At 37.9% G+C, this 17,920-nt stretch overlaps 1 protein-coding gene across 4 annotated transcripts in view; it reads left to right on the top strand.

Moving 5' to 3' along the window:
- SETD3 (SET domain containing 3, actin N3(tau)-histidine methyltransferase) overlaps window positions 1-17,029 on the top strand; it is a 67,742-nt gene extending 50,713 nt beyond the window's left edge. For 2 of the 4 annotated variants that reach the window (XM_077819350.1, XM_077819351.1), the window contains exons 7-13: window positions 79-137; window positions 1,309-1,423; window positions 6,418-6,492; window positions 8,978-9,144; window positions 9,997-10,082; window positions 13,125-13,285; window positions 14,523-17,029. In XM_077819350.1, coding sequence (XP_077675476.1) covers window positions 79-137; window positions 1,309-1,423; window positions 6,418-6,492; window positions 8,978-9,144; window positions 9,997-10,082; window positions 13,125-13,285; window positions 14,523-14,969 — 1,110 coding nt within the window. In that variant the 3' untranslated portion in view covers window positions 14,970-17,029. Of the gene's footprint in view, window positions 1-78; window positions 138-1,308; window positions 1,424-6,417; window positions 6,493-8,977; window positions 9,145-9,996; window positions 10,083-13,124; window positions 13,286-14,522 lie in introns of those variants that run through there. The other 2 variants (XR_013346428.1, XR_013346429.1) reach the window with 2 other exon arrangements.
- The last annotated feature ends 891 nt before the right edge of the window (window positions 17,030-17,920 follow it).

Raw genomic sequence — 17,920 nt, 5'->3', positions numbered from 1 at the left:
GCTCTTGTTAGGATCTGTTAGGCAGCTAAATAATGAAAATTCTGCTGACTGATTTCAGATTTTTTTTTTTTTCCTCAGACACATCCTAATGCCAGCAAACTGCCCTTAAAGGATTCTTTCACTTACGATGACTACAGGTTGGTGTGCTGTTTTTTAAAGTGAATCTTGAGATCTTGAAAAGTGAGAAATGCTTCACTAGGAAGAAGGGGAAAAAACCCAACCCTGTTCGTTAAACCATTTAAAAGTCAGTGTTTAAGAGCCACTGGTACTCTTTTTAGAAACAACAAAGAATAGAGTTTAAGTGTCATGTTTCAACAGTCATAGAAATTGTCATTAATATGGGGTAGGAAGAGAAGTTAATTTAGCCAAATTACACGTGACAGCCTGAGATTAGTGTGGTGGTGTGTAGTTTTTAGGTAACTTTTAGTCTGCCGTTTAAGCCTCCTTATTTTTCACAAAAGGTTTTACCAGCATATATTACCTCATAACTGATATTTGGTATGAGACCTGGAAAAGTCTTGCTATGCATGTGAAGTCTGAATGCATTTTGGAGGTGTCTTAAGAAGTGGAATCAGTTCAGATAAGAGGGAGCTTGAGTTGAGTTAAAAATGATAAAATATCATGAATAAGGGCTAGTCTACATTGGCAACACTAAAGTGCTGCCGTGGCAGTGCTTTAACGTGCCTTGTGTGGTCACGGCGCCACTTCAATGACGGGCGTAGCCCCCAGCACTGGGAGACTGTTTACACTGGCGCTTTACAGTACTGCAACTTGCTGTGCTCAGGGGGGTGTTTTTTCAAACCCCTGAGCGAGAAAGTTGCAGCGCTGTTAGTTGCCAGTGTAGACAAGCCCTAAGAGGAATTCATGAGCTCTCAAAGGGATCTTTTAGTCCTTTTGTAGTTCTGAGTCATTACTTTGGGATGGTATCTCCACAGATGTTTCCTTCACTGAGAGGGAGGGAGGGAGGGAGGTGTCAACTCAAGTGTGAAGTTGCCCAAAATGTGAATGATAAAGGTATGCATTTTAAAAAGTATTGTACTAGCCAGTTTTTTAATATCTCAATTTTCATAATTCTGGATTAGTTGAGTGAATCGACTAAAGTACTATACAGGAAATTCTGATACTTGGTGGCATATGATAAGGGCACACTTTTTTAAAAATTTTTACATAAATGGAGATCTGAATGTTTTCTGTTCTTTGGGGAGAAAGTTTGGAAATGCTCATCTAAACTGTTGATTTCTTTTGGGTTGCAGCTGATCAACTGGCTGTGTTTAAACAATGAAATATTGAAGTTTTTATTCTTTGCAGGTGGGCAGTTTCCTCTGTTATGACACGACAAAACCAGATTCCAACTGAAGATGGTTCCCGAGTTACCTTGGCTCTGATTCCTTTATGGGACATGTGTAATCACATCAATGGTCTGGTAAGGATTTCTTCAATGTGGATAAGAAGCTTTAGAACTTAATATATTAAACCATTTCAATTACTGTTGCACATTTTAATACTTACTTTTCTTAAAACAGGGATTCCATCTTCCCTGCTGACCCTCAAAGCAAACATCTTAAAGAAATGACAACTTCTTAAATATCTTGAAATAACTATTTCAATGAGAAAATCCCTCATACCTAAAAGACTCTTATATGTAATTGCAAATCATGCATAGTTTTTTCTTTTTCCTTGCACTTTCACAAGTGTGCAGCTTTAAGAAGACTTTCCAATGATCCAAGATAGGCTTGGTGTCAAATTCTTTCTAGCAAATTTGAATATGTCTAATCTTCACACATACTAAGTTCTGTATCTGGTGTTGCTGACAAAGGTTTTCATGAGATTAGATATTTTTGTATTGGGTATATGAAAACAGACTATGATGGAGGTGGTCTCTCAAAGCATCTCTGTCCTGGCTACCACAAGGGAAAGTGGGTAGAAATTTGCAACTAAGCAATGCTGCCTGCTCTTAACCATGCCCAAAGAGCCTTGTTATGGAGGCAGCAACGGCAAGAACAAAATCTAGTTCAACAAAACCAGTACATCTGTTAGTACATCAAAGAAACACTACTTAACACATGCAAAAACACTACTTTAGGGCATATTAAACATTTAAAAGATGTCATGTGTATATAGAAAGTCAGACCTGCTGACGTTTTCGCTTGCCTGAGATATCCTCCTAGCTAATAGAGGACCAAATCTTGACTTGATAACAGATTGGTCAATTTTGATCTGATGAAATGAGAATTCACAAGAGAATGGTTTGCCAGTCTTGCTTAGCCAACCACAAAGCTTCTGTATATTTCACAGTTTATACTTCCAAATTATATTGTAAGTAAGTAGGGTGACTTATGTAAACAGCAAATATGACCTATTCTTCCATATTTTAGTAATCCAGTCCCTGTAAGGGAGAATTGATGTGGATGACAGGTCAGCATGTGTTAGCAGTCGTATTGTCATGAGTGAAGCTTAACTTAAATACTCAATCAGGCTGTAGTAATGATTTGCATTTTTCTGTTGATATTAGCAGTTTGGTTTATTAGATCATACAACAGGTTTATTTAAAGAGGATACCACTATGACTGGCTATATCAAACACAGTGGAATTCAGTCCTGGCTGATGATTTTTCTCTTTTTTTTTTTCTCTCCCATTGAAATGGTTACTTATTAGGTATGTTTTTCTTTAACCAGTGCCTTTTACAGTTGAGTACTTGTTGCAGAATCTGGTAGCTCTCTTACTTTGTTTCAAGGATAGATTTAGTGTTTGACTACCCTCCAGTGTACAACATTTCTTAAACTTCATGAAACAATTTAAAAAGAAAAACCACTCCTGCAAGGCTTAGATATAAGTATAGTGCTTACTGTAACTCTCGTTGCCCTCTTCTTCCTTGACATTTTTGGAGAAGCTTGTTCATTTTCACATGGATGGTCCTTAATGAGTGCCTTCAAAAGTTGGGATTTAAAAAGAAGGAAGACAAATGACACTTCTAAGAAAAAAAATTAAATATAGCTAGCCCATATTAAAAACAAGGTCAAGCAGGTTGTTTAAATTTAAGCTTCTGCTATATTGGTAAAGTATTTTTTTGTTATGGTACTTGGTGAATAGATTTGGTGCAGAGGCAGCTTGGGGACCCAAAACTGAGGATAAAATGGAGAGTTCTCTTATCAGTTGTTCGTATTACTTATGTTTGAGTAGTTTACTCTAAAGGAAATATATATCAATATATAAACAAAGAAGGTAGCTGAAAATTTTGGGAGCTGACTGTTATTGGCTATTGTGGAAATAGAAAAGCTCTGTTAGAACTCTTTCTTCTCATTACAAGTTTAGATTACTTAAATTATCAGAAGTAGGAGTAATACCCACAGAGATCAGTTTTACTCATCTACCCAGAATTATGTATTATAGTAGGCTTTGGGGGAGCGAGTGGGAGTCTCTTTGCTCTGATTATAGCGCATCCCGATGAAATACCTCAAGTGGACACTTGATTCACTGCATGAATGTATGAAAAAGACAGTGTTGCATTCTCCAGTGTCTGTTCCAAAGGTAGTGTTTAAATGCCCCTTCATTCAGTCCCTGTTATAATATGTCCCTATTCTTGCTTTATCCCACAAGTCTTTTTTTCCACATGCTAAATTATAAAATGCTCTTTGGGTTTTAGCTGGCATTAGGGCCATCCAGCTTTTTCTTGCTTCTGACGTTACTAATTAGATCAGCCTATATCTGAGAACTACGTCAAAATGTTTGTCTTCATGCATTTCTCATTGTTGTTCTTCAGTGGGATTGTATTTTGACAGTCAAAGGTTGGTTACTTGCTACTAGAGCTTTGAATGAATAAACTAAACTATGCCTACTGGGCTTGGGCCGTGCTTATCAAATCACTTGTCCAAGCAAACTACTGCTTCCCCCTACACAACTTGATATTCATGAACTGGCCTGCTCCAGCAGTACACCTAAAGAGGGAGACAACTTCTTATCCATCTCCTGGAAAAGGAAGCAACTCCAGTGCTCATTTTCTTACTACTTCCCCTGTCTTAGTTAACTTTGTAAATCGTGATTCTAGCACTATATTGGACTTTGCAGAGCAGCCCATTAGAAGTGCTGTTATTTTTAAAAGTTTGGCAGTCTAGTGAAACACACACTCAGCAAATTTGCAGCACTTTCTAAGACATACAGAATCCTTCTGTTTCCATCTAGGAATCCACAAATGCTTCAGATTCTCTCTGAAATCATTTTAGAAGATTTTAAGGGGTTTTTTTGTTTGTTTTTAATTTGAAAATGGTTTCTTTGAATTTATGAAGGAGCTAAGGAAACTTCAAGACATATGAATCTTTTGAGATAGTATCAAGGATTTCCTTCTGTCACAGAGAGGAAATTTTGGGAATGTTGCCACTGAAATTGGGATGCACATTTTTAACAGAGATGATATTTAACCATTAGAAAAGATTACCTAGGGGTGTGGTAAATCCTCTAGCACTAAGTCTTTAAATCAAGCTGACATGTCTTTCTATAAGATGTGCTGTATGTCAGCAGCAACTGATCCAATGGAATACAGGCCTGGATGCCGGAATCTCTCACCTCCTTATTGGTTCACATAACAAAATTCACATGGCAGGGGTGCGGCCAAGGCATTTGAAGTGTGGGAGGGAGCTCAAGGCTGGGGTTGTGTGTGTGGGGAGGGGGGGAGTGAGGAGTCCGGCTGGGGGTGCGGGCTCTGGGGGTGGGGTCGAGGATGAGGGGTTTGGAGTACAGGCTGCCCCAGTGCTACAATGGGGAGAGAGGACTCCTCACAGCTCTCTCCCCACAGCAGCACCTGAGCTGGGGGAGAGAGGCACCTCTCCCCACCACAGCAGCTCCGGGGCTGGGGCTGCGGGATAGGTGTGTCTCCCCCAGCCGCAGCAGACCCGGGCTGGGGCTGGTTTGGGGCCAAAGGAGGGGCTCCTCTCCTCTTCTTCCCGCCCCCCCCCTCCCCCGGCAGGTCCAGGGAAGGGCACCTCTGCCCCCAGACGTGGCAGGTCCAGGGCTGGGGGAGAGGCATCTCTCCCCACCGCAGCCCTGAGAGCCTGTGCAGCGCTTAATAAGCTGCTGTGTGGCAATGCAGTTTAGAAGGAACTTAAGTGTCTGTGTCCTGTGTTATGCTTCAGATCAAACTGGATGATCTAGGCTACAAAGAAAGTGTATAAAGGACTTGCAAAAGTATCACAAATTCATGGAATACATTTTTGAGCTGTGGCATCTATGTACAGTGCCATTATATGTGTCCCATAGGGCTCTGATTATGGCTGCCATTTTGGATTTGCTGTGTCTGAGAAGAGTTCCCTGTGGTCACTATGAAAGCATTGTTTTGACTTACAAATGCATGATTGAATATGCAAGCAGAAATTATTAATATGTAAACCGCCAGCCAAGCTTTCAAAGTAGCCTAAGGGGCTCCCTCCTCAGACAAAGCAAATCCAAGATGGCAGTCACAGTATAGTACCTGTGTTCAAACATAATCTCTGTAAATGAAAACAAAGTTCTAATAAAGACACAAGATCTAGCAAGAAAATCTGTGGCTTTTTGCAGTTTGTCCCCCAGGTTCACAACCTATTTTTACTACAATGTAGTTGTGTAAACACTAAATTCAGAATACTTGTCACAAAAGTTGTTTCCTGATAGCACAGCTTCATTATGTCTAGCATGGTCTCTGAATCCTTTATGATAGAGTCCATGTTGAATGTTGTTGTTCAAGAGCATACTAGATTTAACTTTAAAAAAAAAAAAAAATTTTAGGATGGTTTTACTTATAAGTATTTTTATTTTCATGATTTTTAAAAGAAATGTATTCAGGGTATGGTAAAGAAATCCAATCCCCCTCCCCCATCTGCTCCCACAGAAAAATCTCTTCAGTATTTGAGAATAATTGCTTAACTTTAGATAAAGGAATTATTTGCAAGTAAATTGGAGTTCTCTGAAGATGGTATCCCTTAAAGATTCCCAGTTATCCATTCCTCTTTCATTGAGAGAGATCGAAAATGCATTGATAGTTGAAGGGTTTGACACAGAATGTAGCACACTCAGTGCAGCGCTCCAGAGTGCTTCACAGGAGTGACTTAAAACTCAAGAACTTTATAATAAGCTACTGGGTTTAGCTAGAGACCCGCAAGTGTTGGTCTATGGAGGGTACTTCCCTCAGAGCTTTCCATTTACTTCAGGTAAGTAATTTCCTTCCTTGATCTTCTCTAGTGCAGAGATTTTTAATGTTCCTAACTAAGAAATGATTGCTTAAGATTCATAAAACATTTAGTACCAACCATGTTGCATCAGGTGAAGGAAAAGCAGGATGTGCAATTACTTTAGATAATATCCATCTCCAATAAAAGGCAGCTTTATGAAAATGGGGAGCAAAGAAATGTAATATGCTAAAGACTCATTACTTTTTCCCCCTTGGGTAGATCACTACTGGCTACAATTTAGAAGATGACCGTTGTGAGTGTGTAGCGCTTCAGGATTTTAAGGCTGGAGAACAGGTAATGTGAGACAGTTATCCATTCCATGGCTATTTGGTGAAGTTTTATGCAGAAATGTATTGTTCTTGCAACTGACTGTCTTGATGAAAATGGTGACGATTTCACACAAACATCTGCTTGTCTACTTGATAACTAACCTCTAATGTTTTTATTAGCTGCAAAAGAGCCTTGCTAATCTGCAAATATAATCTGCACAAAAAGGGGTGCTCAGTATTTCTCTGTGAAGATTTAATAGCAGAGTCCTGTGGGTGAGGTCTTTGTATAAACACGGTTTTGTTGTAGTTGGATAATACTTTGTAAAGTATTAGTAAAACTAAATAAACTAAACTACAGTTGTCAAAATAATGAACATGATATATTCTGTCACACAATCATCTTTGCAAATCTCCTCTGTAGAAGTTGCGTGCTTCTTCCTGAGTAATAACCATTTCATATATTTAATCACTGGGAGTGTACACTGTACAGGCCACTGATCTAGAAATTGAAGATGTGGTTGGTAAAGGTCCATACCCAAAACTGCCCTCAATGCCTCAGTTTCCATCAGCAATAGCAGGTGGTAGAACTCTTGGTTTTGTTCAGTGCTTTTTTCTGCTTGAAAATGTCTTGCATAGTTTTTATTTGACTAGTTTGTGATAGTCTAGTACTTGTCCAATCAACAGGTAATAAGAGGAGGTGTTATCAACAATCCAATAGACAAAGACCATTGGTCCAGGAGATATTTGGCCTGTGCTGTGTGTGCCCCAAAACCTTAGTCAGAATGAGAGAGGATCTTGAAAGTAATCATCCTGGATTAAGACTAATCGGTCAAACCATTAAAATAGAAAGACCAAGACTCTAAAGCTTTGCCTACATCAGGAAAAGTACCTGTTGATGAAAACAGGTACAGATGGAGTGGTGTTGAGCACAGAATAGCTGCAAATGTTAATGCTATTTGTTCACTGATCCAAAGACAAACTAAGCCATGTGCAGCACCAGTTCAGTGTAATGTAGACCAGACATGCATCAAGTCCCACAGTGTATTCTGAAGATATGAGTGGAAAGATGCTGACCCCACATCTTTCACTTCCAGTCTATTAAGAAATATGTATTAAATTGTTTAAAAAGTAGTATTTATGTAAAGAGGAGAAGCATCTGTCTTCTAAAACCTGATGAATTGAGCTGTTTGAGATAGTATACAAAACAGTTTGTGCATGGACTTTCCTTGACTGGCAGGGGCGTGGATCCTGTGTTCAGATACTTAGTTTGTTGGGGATACTTTTTGTTCCCAGGCAGGTTCCTTGCACTCATCTATGTGTGTAGGACTTGAACTCCTCTTTAGTTCTATTTTCTCCTTGTATTACAACCTTTGTACTCAAAAGAATTTTTAACAGATATGTCCCTTTATTCTTATCCTTCATCTTTTTCTAAAAGATATGCTGTAGTTAGATTTGAAGTAGGAATTAATACAGAGAAATCCTATAGTCTGTGTTATGCAAGAGGTCAGACTAGATGATCACTTCTGGCTTTAAAATCTATGACTATTAATTGTACACAAGGCTTGCCTAGGTCTGTGTCTTGTATCTATCCTAGAACTATCATTCATAGAATCATTGCTTTTATAATGCAAGCTTATTTAAGCAGGATTCCATAGATATACTTTTTTTAAAAGATGAACTCAAGATCATTTAAGGATCTATAACTAGAACATTGTTTTTATTTCTAAAGGCAATGATTGTATTGCATCTGCATACAAGATAAATGTCTTATTTCTGTTGACAATTCCATTACTGAAAAAGGGTTCTTGTGGCTCAGAATGCAACAGCTGATGCTGTGGCTTGCTGTACCAAGTTCTTAATGCAGCCAAATGCTAGGTGAAAAATTGCACCATAAACTTATTAGTGATTTTTTTTCTTTAAATTCTCAGTTCTTTTAAAACACTTGTTGTGGTGTATGCTGCTTCATCTAACATTTTAGATTGTAAGCTGTAAGAGGCAGGAAACATGTCTACATTTGTATGGCACCTAAAACAAAAGATATTACTCTATATAAATATGGAATATATTTTTTGTAAGCGAGAGGACCATGGTGAATAAATAGTCTTAAAGTACAAATTTGATTTAGAAAAAGTTTGGGGAAATGGGGATAATATAGAAAGCATCATCTGAATACCTATAAGATGTCTTTATATGATATTAAATATCCTTAACACCGTAGCAGTTATCTCCTCTAGCATGCAGGGTATAAAATAACAGGCCCATCTCAATATATGGAAATTTTGAACACATTGCACAACATCCTTGAAGTCTTATGGCAATACTGTATGGTATTTTGAATCATTAAATGAAAATAAACATGCATTTTTGTTTTATAACCACATAAGTATTGTGTTTCATGACAATATAACTTTTTTCAGTAAATAATTTTCCACTTATGTCCATTTTGTGAGTTAATCTTAAGCTTCCCGGTCCCTTCCACCTCCCCTTCTGTTCTCTTTTCATCCTTCTAGATTTACATTTTTTATGGCACTCGGTCGAATGCTGAATTTGTGATCCACAGTGGTTTTTTCTTTGATAATAATTCACATGACAGAGTGAAAATAAAGCTTGGAGTGAGTAAAAGTGACAGGCTGTATGCTATGAAGGCAGAGGTCTTAGCTCGTGCCGGCATTCCAACGTAAGTAAAACAGAATGAACTGAGTTTTTTCTTTCATCCTTAAAATATTTCAAAATGTATACAGTCCCGTAGTGCATTATTAAAATTGTTCTGCAATAGTTTGCCTAGGCCTAATATCTTGTCTGTTTATATAGCAACTGACATACATTGTGATAATGAAGTTTAGTGCACTACTGAGATCTAAATCTAGTTTGGAGTGTATACAAGGAGGAATTAGATTTTCTTTAGTAAGTGCTTGGGTAAAAATAGTGAAAGAGTTAAATGTGAACCAATATGTGGCTTTCATTTCTTCCCTGTCCCTTCTCAAAATGTCCTGCAATGCTCAATTTGTCATCTATCACGGTTTCAACTATTTTTCCTTAGAAGAAACTGCTGTTAGTTCAGGCTGTAGTATGGTGGGCAGCAATCATGAAACATTGTTTTCTCAAGGGGAAAGGAGCCATCCTAATGGAAACTATTATCCAGGCCCTTCTGTTGTTGAATATGTCAATTGATTAATGACTGATATTGAACCAATCATGATATTGCTGTTAACATTTTAAAATCAATACTTAAGGTGAGATTATTCTTCTATATATTACTCATCTGGCTACTAAAATCAAGCATGAATTTATTATGAAAATCATATAAAAAGACATTTAAGTGTAAAATTGCCTGTCGTGTGGAGAAGTGATTGTTCTTTTTTGGGTCAGGTTGGAGAAGTTCCTTCAGTTCAGACCCAGAAATTAGTGTGACCTCATATTTTTTCAGAAGCTAATAATGTGACGTCTGTGTATATATTAAAGGTTTCATGTTGAAGCTACTACAGTCTAATTTGCATTCACTTTTTTTTTTTTTTTTTTTTTGGGTCAGCTCCAGTGTTTTTGCCTTGCACTCCACTGAGCCTCCAATCTCTGCTCAGCTTCTGGCTTTCCTTCGAGTGTTTTGTATGAGTGAAGGTAAAACATTCACAAATATTCCAATTGATGGAGGGTTTTTTAAGTGAGAAGAGATGTTCATATGAAACAAAGCTAGAAAACTTTAAAAGTAATGTTTTTTATGGGAAAATGGAATAGGGTTTGGGAACACAGAACAGAACATGGTCCTCTTCTGCATCATTCTTAAATTAATAGAACATTAGAGGACATTGAGTTTTCTAAAAGTATGTAAAATTGCATTAGTCCACATTCTTGGGTCATGTGGTATAAGGAGTGTGCTGGCAGCTTGAGAATTTTTTGGGACTTTCTCCTCAAAGCAGCAGGTGTGGTGAATGTTCTAATTTTGAAGGGTACCATATAGTACATCGTAACTGCCTTTTTTCCTCCTTGTGATTTGTAATTGATTACTTTTGCTCTCCAGTCTTATTTAGTCAAAGGTTAAAAAATGGCCCACAATGCAAGGTCTTATAAGTCCAAAAGTTCGCCGCACGCTTATAGTGACAGCATTTCAGTCACCCTTACCACTAGATTCTTCTGGGAAAGGAACTAGAAAATACTGCACTATAGCAGAAATCAAAGACACACCTCAAAGTTGTCAGTTTGCACATATAAATCAACATTTTTGATTATTCATAATCTATAATCAGCTTGTCTTGTGAAGTAAACTTATCAGAGCCTTACTTTCATGCATGTGTGTAGTTGCACCAGGAAAAATGTATGCACAGTCATTAACTATGCACCTAATTTGTGCATGTAATAACTTAATTGGTGGATACAATCACAACTATTTGCTAATTAGACACAATTATGTACCTAATCTTGCATATGCTGTTGCACTTGCATTTATGAAAATAATCCAACAAAGGTTATAGGTAAGAACTGTTCGTTTCACAGCAGGGAGAGCAACCACATCCAGTAGGGTTACTCTGCACATTTAGAAAAGGAGTACTTGTGGCACCTTAGAGACTAACCAATTTATTTGAGCATGAGCAAAGCTCATGCTCAAATAAATTGGTTAGTCTCTAAGGTGCCACAAGTACTCCTTTTCTTTTTGCGAATACAGACTAACACGGCTGTTACTCTGAAATCTGCACATTTAAGTTACTATGTACCTAGATGCTAGCAGGTACACTAGAGGCATGTTAAGTTTTATGTATATATTGTATTGTATTTTATTTATTTTTGTTCACCTAAGAAGACATACATTACATGTATTAATAACTTCACGGCCTTGTGTTCCAGTCTCATTGGATTTTTTAAAAGAAACCTTTATTTTTTTTAAGGTGATATTGATAAAGGAAAGGAGTACTTGTGGCACGTTAGAGACTAACCAGTTTATTTGAGCATGAGCTTTCGTGAGCTACAGCTCACTTCATCAGATACAAGCTCATGCTCAAATAAACTGGTTAGTCTCTAAGGTGCCACAAGTACTCCTTTTCTTTTTGCGAATACAGACTAACACGGCTGTTACTCTGAAACCATTGATAAAGGAGGCTCTGTAGTATTTAATAAAGTGGTTTGTGTCACCACATCCCTAACTCATTCTCTACCTTCCCCATCCTCCAACAGCCCCTCCTGTGAAATTAAAAAGTATGCAAATTAGATATTTGTCCCATTATCTATTGTATTAGTTTATGATTAGTGAATTATTTCTATGGCTCCCACCAAATATATCTATTTACCTACTTCGTAGTTGAGTGGAGGCCTTTTTCATTTCATGTCACTTTTGAGGGTTGTAGGAATGGATTGCAGGATTTCTGATATGTCAAAGGTGTTGATCTTTTTATAGTTAAACTGTCTGATACTTTAACCCTCAATTCATAAACTATACATATACGTCTGCATTATTACCTGTGCTCTCGTGATACCTGAGATTTTTGACTAGTTTGTATTGAAAGACTACAAGTTTTGTATTATATACTTTGGGACTACAATTTGTTTTGATATATATGGCTTTATGGGGAAAGATAGCGGAGTGGTGGTTCATGTGTGTACTTTCTAATCTCTGAAAAGCTGTTGCTTCATATGCTGGAAGTTTGGGGGATACTGTTGGCACGTACGTTTGTGCTTCCTTTAGAATTCTAAACGAGTGTGGACTTTGGGACTGAACTTCTTTTGATTTCAAAGAGACGATGTCATAATGATTACATAATAAGCATAATTCTTCAGGGACGTGGAAGGGATTGGTGAATTTTCTCTTCTACGAAATATACCTAGAGTGCATTTGCTATATTATCATGAAATGTACTGGTGTGCAATTGAGGTATGTGTCCTAGACTCTCAGCATGAAAACTGCAATTATTGTCTGTATTTAAACTGTTCAGTGAGGAGCTGTATGACACAAATCATTGATCCGTTGGTGAGAAGTCCCTTGCCTCAGTAACTCTTTCATCAACAAATGAAACTTACTTACATGTCACTGAAGTCTATTGTATAAAATGTTAATACCAACTTTTGTAATGTTTAATTTGAAGTTTGTGATATACTGCTTTGCAGGAGAGTATTTTGGTAATTAAACGGTTAAGATTAATGAAATTTGTGTAATGCTGTCACAAACCACTTGACATTTTCTATGAGGCACTTTTGATGGATGTCTTTTGACCAACAGTATTCAGTTTTTTTTACTGAAAAAAAAATAGCCTTTAACAATAGAAAAAGAAATCTATTGCTATTTATCCAATAAAAAGAAACATTTCAGGGAGCAGTGTATAAATACACCCAACTCTAAAGTATCACCCCCTTGTTCTGTTTATCACCATCAAGGATTATATGCGACATCGTATCTGTAATTGGCATCCAAAGTAAGAGTTATGATGTGTCTTTTAAGCCAAAATGTTCAAAAGGTTATTTAAGAATGGAACTGAAGGTTCCTTTTTCTGCTAACCTCAAGATTTCCAGATGCTACCTTGAGGGAAGTACTAGAGATTCCTTTTAAGGGGAGAGGATTTTTTTCTCCAGCAATATAAAATCATATTATTGAAAATGAAGCTTTCTAAGTTTTGTCAACTACCATAGTGAATGGTGAGATTGTTTTTAACATATTGTTCTTCATAATTATTGCAGAAGAGCTGAAAGAACACTTAATAGGAGAGCATGCTATTGACAAAATCTTCACTCTGGGCAACTCTGAGTTTCCAGTTAGCTGGGACAATGAGGTTAAACTTTGGACGTTCCTTGAAGCCAGAGCATCCCTTCTTTTGAAAACCTATAAAACTACTGTGGAGGTAAAACTACCAAGAACCTGTAAATCTGTACAATCTTGAAGTTTTTGCATGGTGATTCTAGCAAAACAAGAATTCATTTCCTCCCCCCACCCCCGCAATCTTCTTTTGAGTTTATCTTAGTTATGTGACCATTCATTTTTCACTTGTTTTTTCATGTATAATTTATAATAATATATATAGCCAAAGAAAATAAAGTACGTAAGATTTTGGCAATCTGTTTTCATTTGTTTTCATGATTCTGTAAATTGTTGCTCCTTGTTTTTTCCACTAGTAAAATGTGGAATCAGTTTTAACTTGCTGTGTCTTTTTATATTTTCTAAATTATCTACTAGACCAAGGGAGGGCAAACTACGGCCTGCAGACTGGATCTGGCCCATCAGGGCTTTCAATACGGCCTGCGGGCTGGATCTGGCCCATGGCTCAGCAGGGCTAAGGCAGGCTCCCTACCTTCCCTGGCTCCACACCGCTCCCGGAAGAAGCCAGCACATGTTTCTGCGGCCCCTGGAGGCCCCTCGCCTGCAGGCACCGCCCCCCGCAGCTCCCATTGGCCAGGACCGGGAACTGCAGTCAATGGGAGCTTCGGGGGTGGTACCCACAGGCAAGGGCAGCATGTGGCAGAGCCGCCTGCCCCACCCCACCCCCAGGAGCCAGTGCCGGACATGCTGGCCACTTCTGGGAGCGGCTTGGGGCCAGGGCAAGCAGGGAGCCTGCCTTAGCCCTGCTGCATGCCGCTGCCACCCCAGAGCCACTCTAGGTAAGAGGCGCCGGGCCAGAGCCTGCACCCCGAACTCCTCTTACATCCTGCACCCCAAACCCTGCCCTGTGCCGCCTCCTGCACTCCGCACCCCCACCTGCACCCCAGTTCCCTGCCCTGAGCCTCCAACCCCCGCCTCACCCCTACATTCATGGCCCTGCATACAGTTTCCCCACCCAGATGTGTCCCTTGGGCCAAAAAGTTTGCCCACCCATGTACTAGACTAACACATCTAGAAAGTGTATCACTTTTTTTTATTTGCTTTCACTACAGCTATCCTTAAAACTTACTGACTTGAGCTTCTGCAAGCTGATCCATGTGGGGGGACCTGTGCTCCTTTATGGATTCCCATGGACTTCAGTAGGGCTCCATACAGGCATAAAAATCTGCCTATGTGGATCAGCTTACAAGATCTGGAGCCTTTGTTATTGCAGGACAAAAGTTGGATGGATTTTATTCATAATTTTCACTTTTTTCCTCCAGGATGATAAATCCTTCTTGGAGACCCATGACCTTACCTTCCATGCGACAATGGCTATCAAATTGCGTTTAGGTGAAAAAGAGATTTTGGAGAAAGCAGTGAAGAGTGCAGCTGCTAACAGAGAGTACTATAGTAGACAAATGGCAGAAGGAGCCCTACTTCCTAAATATGAAGAGAGCAATATTGCCTTGCTAGAGAACACTGTGGCAGACTCTAGACTCCCAATTGTCTTGAGAAACCTAGAGGAAGAAGCAGAGGAACAAGGGGACTTAAAGATTGATGAAACTATTGATGCAGGAGTCACAGAGAATGGGTTTGTAAATGGTGAAAAAACTCTACTTAATGGGACCAAATCAGAAAATGAAAATCTAAATCAAGAGGAAAGCAACAAAGACACTGAAGATGCCAAAGAATCTTCTTCAGACAGTACTGATGAGGTTAAAGAATAGTCAAAAAATAAAGTTTGACTTCATTGTGAAATTAAAATTAGCAGAAGTTTATGAACAGTGCATTTACATTGGTGTGTTTCTTTGTTAAAATTTCTCTTTCTGCAGAGGAAAATGTTTTTGCTGCTTTATATAAAGATGATTTTTTAAGTTATTTAAAAATTTTATCATCCCTTTTCAATTAAGATTGCCATCTTGCTTTCAGGAAAAAACTGGGGAAAAAGGTGCCTTTGCAAGATTTTGCAGACCTTTGTGGGACAAATGTATTTTCTTCTTTGGAAAGAATTAAGCTCTGCTATCTGCTGTGCTTTTGTTGTTCTGTCACTCTTGACTACTGAAATTAAAATTTTGCTCTGCCTCCTGCCAAGAAAAGCAGAAGGCAGGACTGACTTGGTATTCAGCATAAAAGTAGGAGAGCAGTACAGCAGAAAACTGAATAAGAGGATCAGAAACTTGGGAGACTGGAGGAAAACCTGTTTAAAACCAGGTACACCAGTCCAAAAAAGGTAAGGTGGCAACCTTATTTTCAATAGTTTTAAATGTTGATGAGAATCCTAATTATATACACTTACAGTGATTTTGAAGGATTTCAGTTTGCTTTTGTGTTTTGTTTACTGTATAAAAACATTTCATCTTTCTCCTTGAATCAAAGTTAGGCTACTGTAGTACATCATCCACCTAATTTTAAAGGCTGACTTTTATTTTAAAATGGTACCTTCTTATTTAAATGTTGGCAAGGTAATGGAGGGTTTGAAAGCAGATAGGCCAAGCCACAGCTTTAAACTGTGTGGTTCAAAGTGAGGTAGCTTCCTAGCTTCTTCACATTTTCACAATTAGCTAGAGATTTTCAAAGCTACACTTTTGGCTAAAACCATTATTAAAACGAAAACATGAGTAATACTCCTGTCTTCTACTTTTTCATTTTTATGTAGTATTGGATATAACACTGAATATGACAGCTATTTACCAATCTTATTTAAACTTCATCTATTGGCTAATATATATTTGATTCTGTTTTCCTGAAGGAAAAGGTAAGCAGGAGTATTTTTGGTTTGGGGAAGACCAAAATCAACCCTGGTGCATACTTTACCATTTAAATTGTGTTGTGGTTGATGCACATTGGGTTACATCCACAATGCTAGCTATGTCTGCTATCCAGCAGTATTGGTCACCCCTCTCCTATACATTGTGAATTCTGTCTGAAAGCAATTGCAGCTCAGTGCAATAATGAAGTGAGGATAGTGTCAAAGCTTTTCGTTGCTATTTCCCAGTTTAGGAGAAGTGAATAATAAACAGTTTAATTCTGAGCTCAATTTTAAGGACTTTTCCTTTTAGCATATTTTATCTTGAAAAGTTCAAAATAATAGAAAGATTGGGCAAGCTTGGATGACTGCTTAAATTTTAATGAATGTAGCAACGTGTTTATCCAAGATTGGTTGCATTAAAATGCCTTTTGACATTTACAGTCTTTTATTTTAAATTTTTGCTTCTCTTTTACATTACAACTTGAAAAATGTGCTTTTGCATTAATCGTTGGTGCAATACACATGTCAAAAAGTGACTTTCATATTGCCATAGTAACTTTGGAATCCAATGAGATGTAAAAAAAAAAATGTTAAATAGTTTTTTCTAAATATTTCACGGAGAATGGCATGTTGCCATTACACTGGGGATATTGTTTCCCCACTAAGTAACTAGAGGCTGGACCGATATTTTTGTAACTAAAATGCTGCTTGTAGGTAGAACAGCATGCATTGTCATCCTGAGAATTTAAATGTCATACAAAAGTCACAATTCTTCAGCTTTTATTAGAAACAATACTCTTTCATTCCTGCTTCTGCCAATTTCATTGCACATATATCGTAGAAGGCGATATGAAATTCTGAAATTAGCTCTCCCTAAACATTTTCACTGTAATCCAAAATCTAAATGATTTGGTTCAATCTGATGCACTGTATTTTGTTCCAATATTTGCTGTTAACTATGGCTTAGCAAAACTTGTGGTGACCACAGGCAGGAGGAATGTGTGGGTTTTCTTGAATAAAGCATAGTTCTACAATGTCTTTGCTAGTAAGCGTATTACACAAACAAAAAATACCTAACCCTACCTAAAATTTACATGGAGGGAAACTTACTACATTTCAGTACTCCACAGAGGGCACTAGTCAAATCAAGAGTGATCATGCTAAGAAGTGTGGTAAACGTTGATCTATTAAGCAGTCTCATTTTTCTATTTTTGATCTGTTTGTGTTGGATACAATAATATTGCAGAATAGTCTAATCTTGTAGTTTACATTTCTACTCATTAGATGTAACTGATGCCTCAAAGAAATATTAATCTAAAATCTTCCCTCCCCCTTCAATTTTCAAATGCTTAAGGGATAATTATTTTGGCACTGATAAGCCCTTATAGCCATCTGTCATGAAAACAGACCCTTCAAAAGCATTTTAAAGTTAACTTTCTTAATGTTTTGGTTATGTGGCTGTTCACACTAATCCTAGGATAAATGCCAAATATTGCTTCTGTTTAGTTAGCTATATGTAGTAGTCTTGTAAGTGGAAAACAGTCTGAGAAATCTGACTGATGTCTAAGAAATAAATAAGAATATTTCCTTTGAATTCTGCATGAAAACCTATCTGTTGAGGGTCGTTTCCCTAACAACCTGTAACTTGTACAAACTTATTTGGCTTTGTACAGTATGTCCATGTCTTTACTACAGGTGAGACTTAAGCTAAAATTACAGGCTAAACTAAGGATACAAGTAGTGTTTTAGGAACTGGGCTAAAGTTCCATGCTTTCTCTCTGTACATTTCTTGAATGGTCACTCGTACAGAAAATATACTTAACCTCAGCATGTTTAAAGTAGCTTAGCCCTTAGCGAGGAATGATCATAGAGCTGCAACTGAGGTACTTAAGGCACACTGTCATGTTGTACAAATAAATCTAGCTCTAA

This window comes from Eretmochelys imbricata, chromosome 6 (assembly GCF_965152235.1).
Source record: "Eretmochelys imbricata isolate rEreImb1 chromosome 6, rEreImb1.hap1, whole genome shotgun sequence".
NCBI classification, from domain to species: Eukaryota; Metazoa; Chordata; order Testudines; family Cheloniidae; genus Eretmochelys; species Eretmochelys imbricata.
This window is presented reverse-complemented; position numbering and strand designations above follow the sequence as displayed.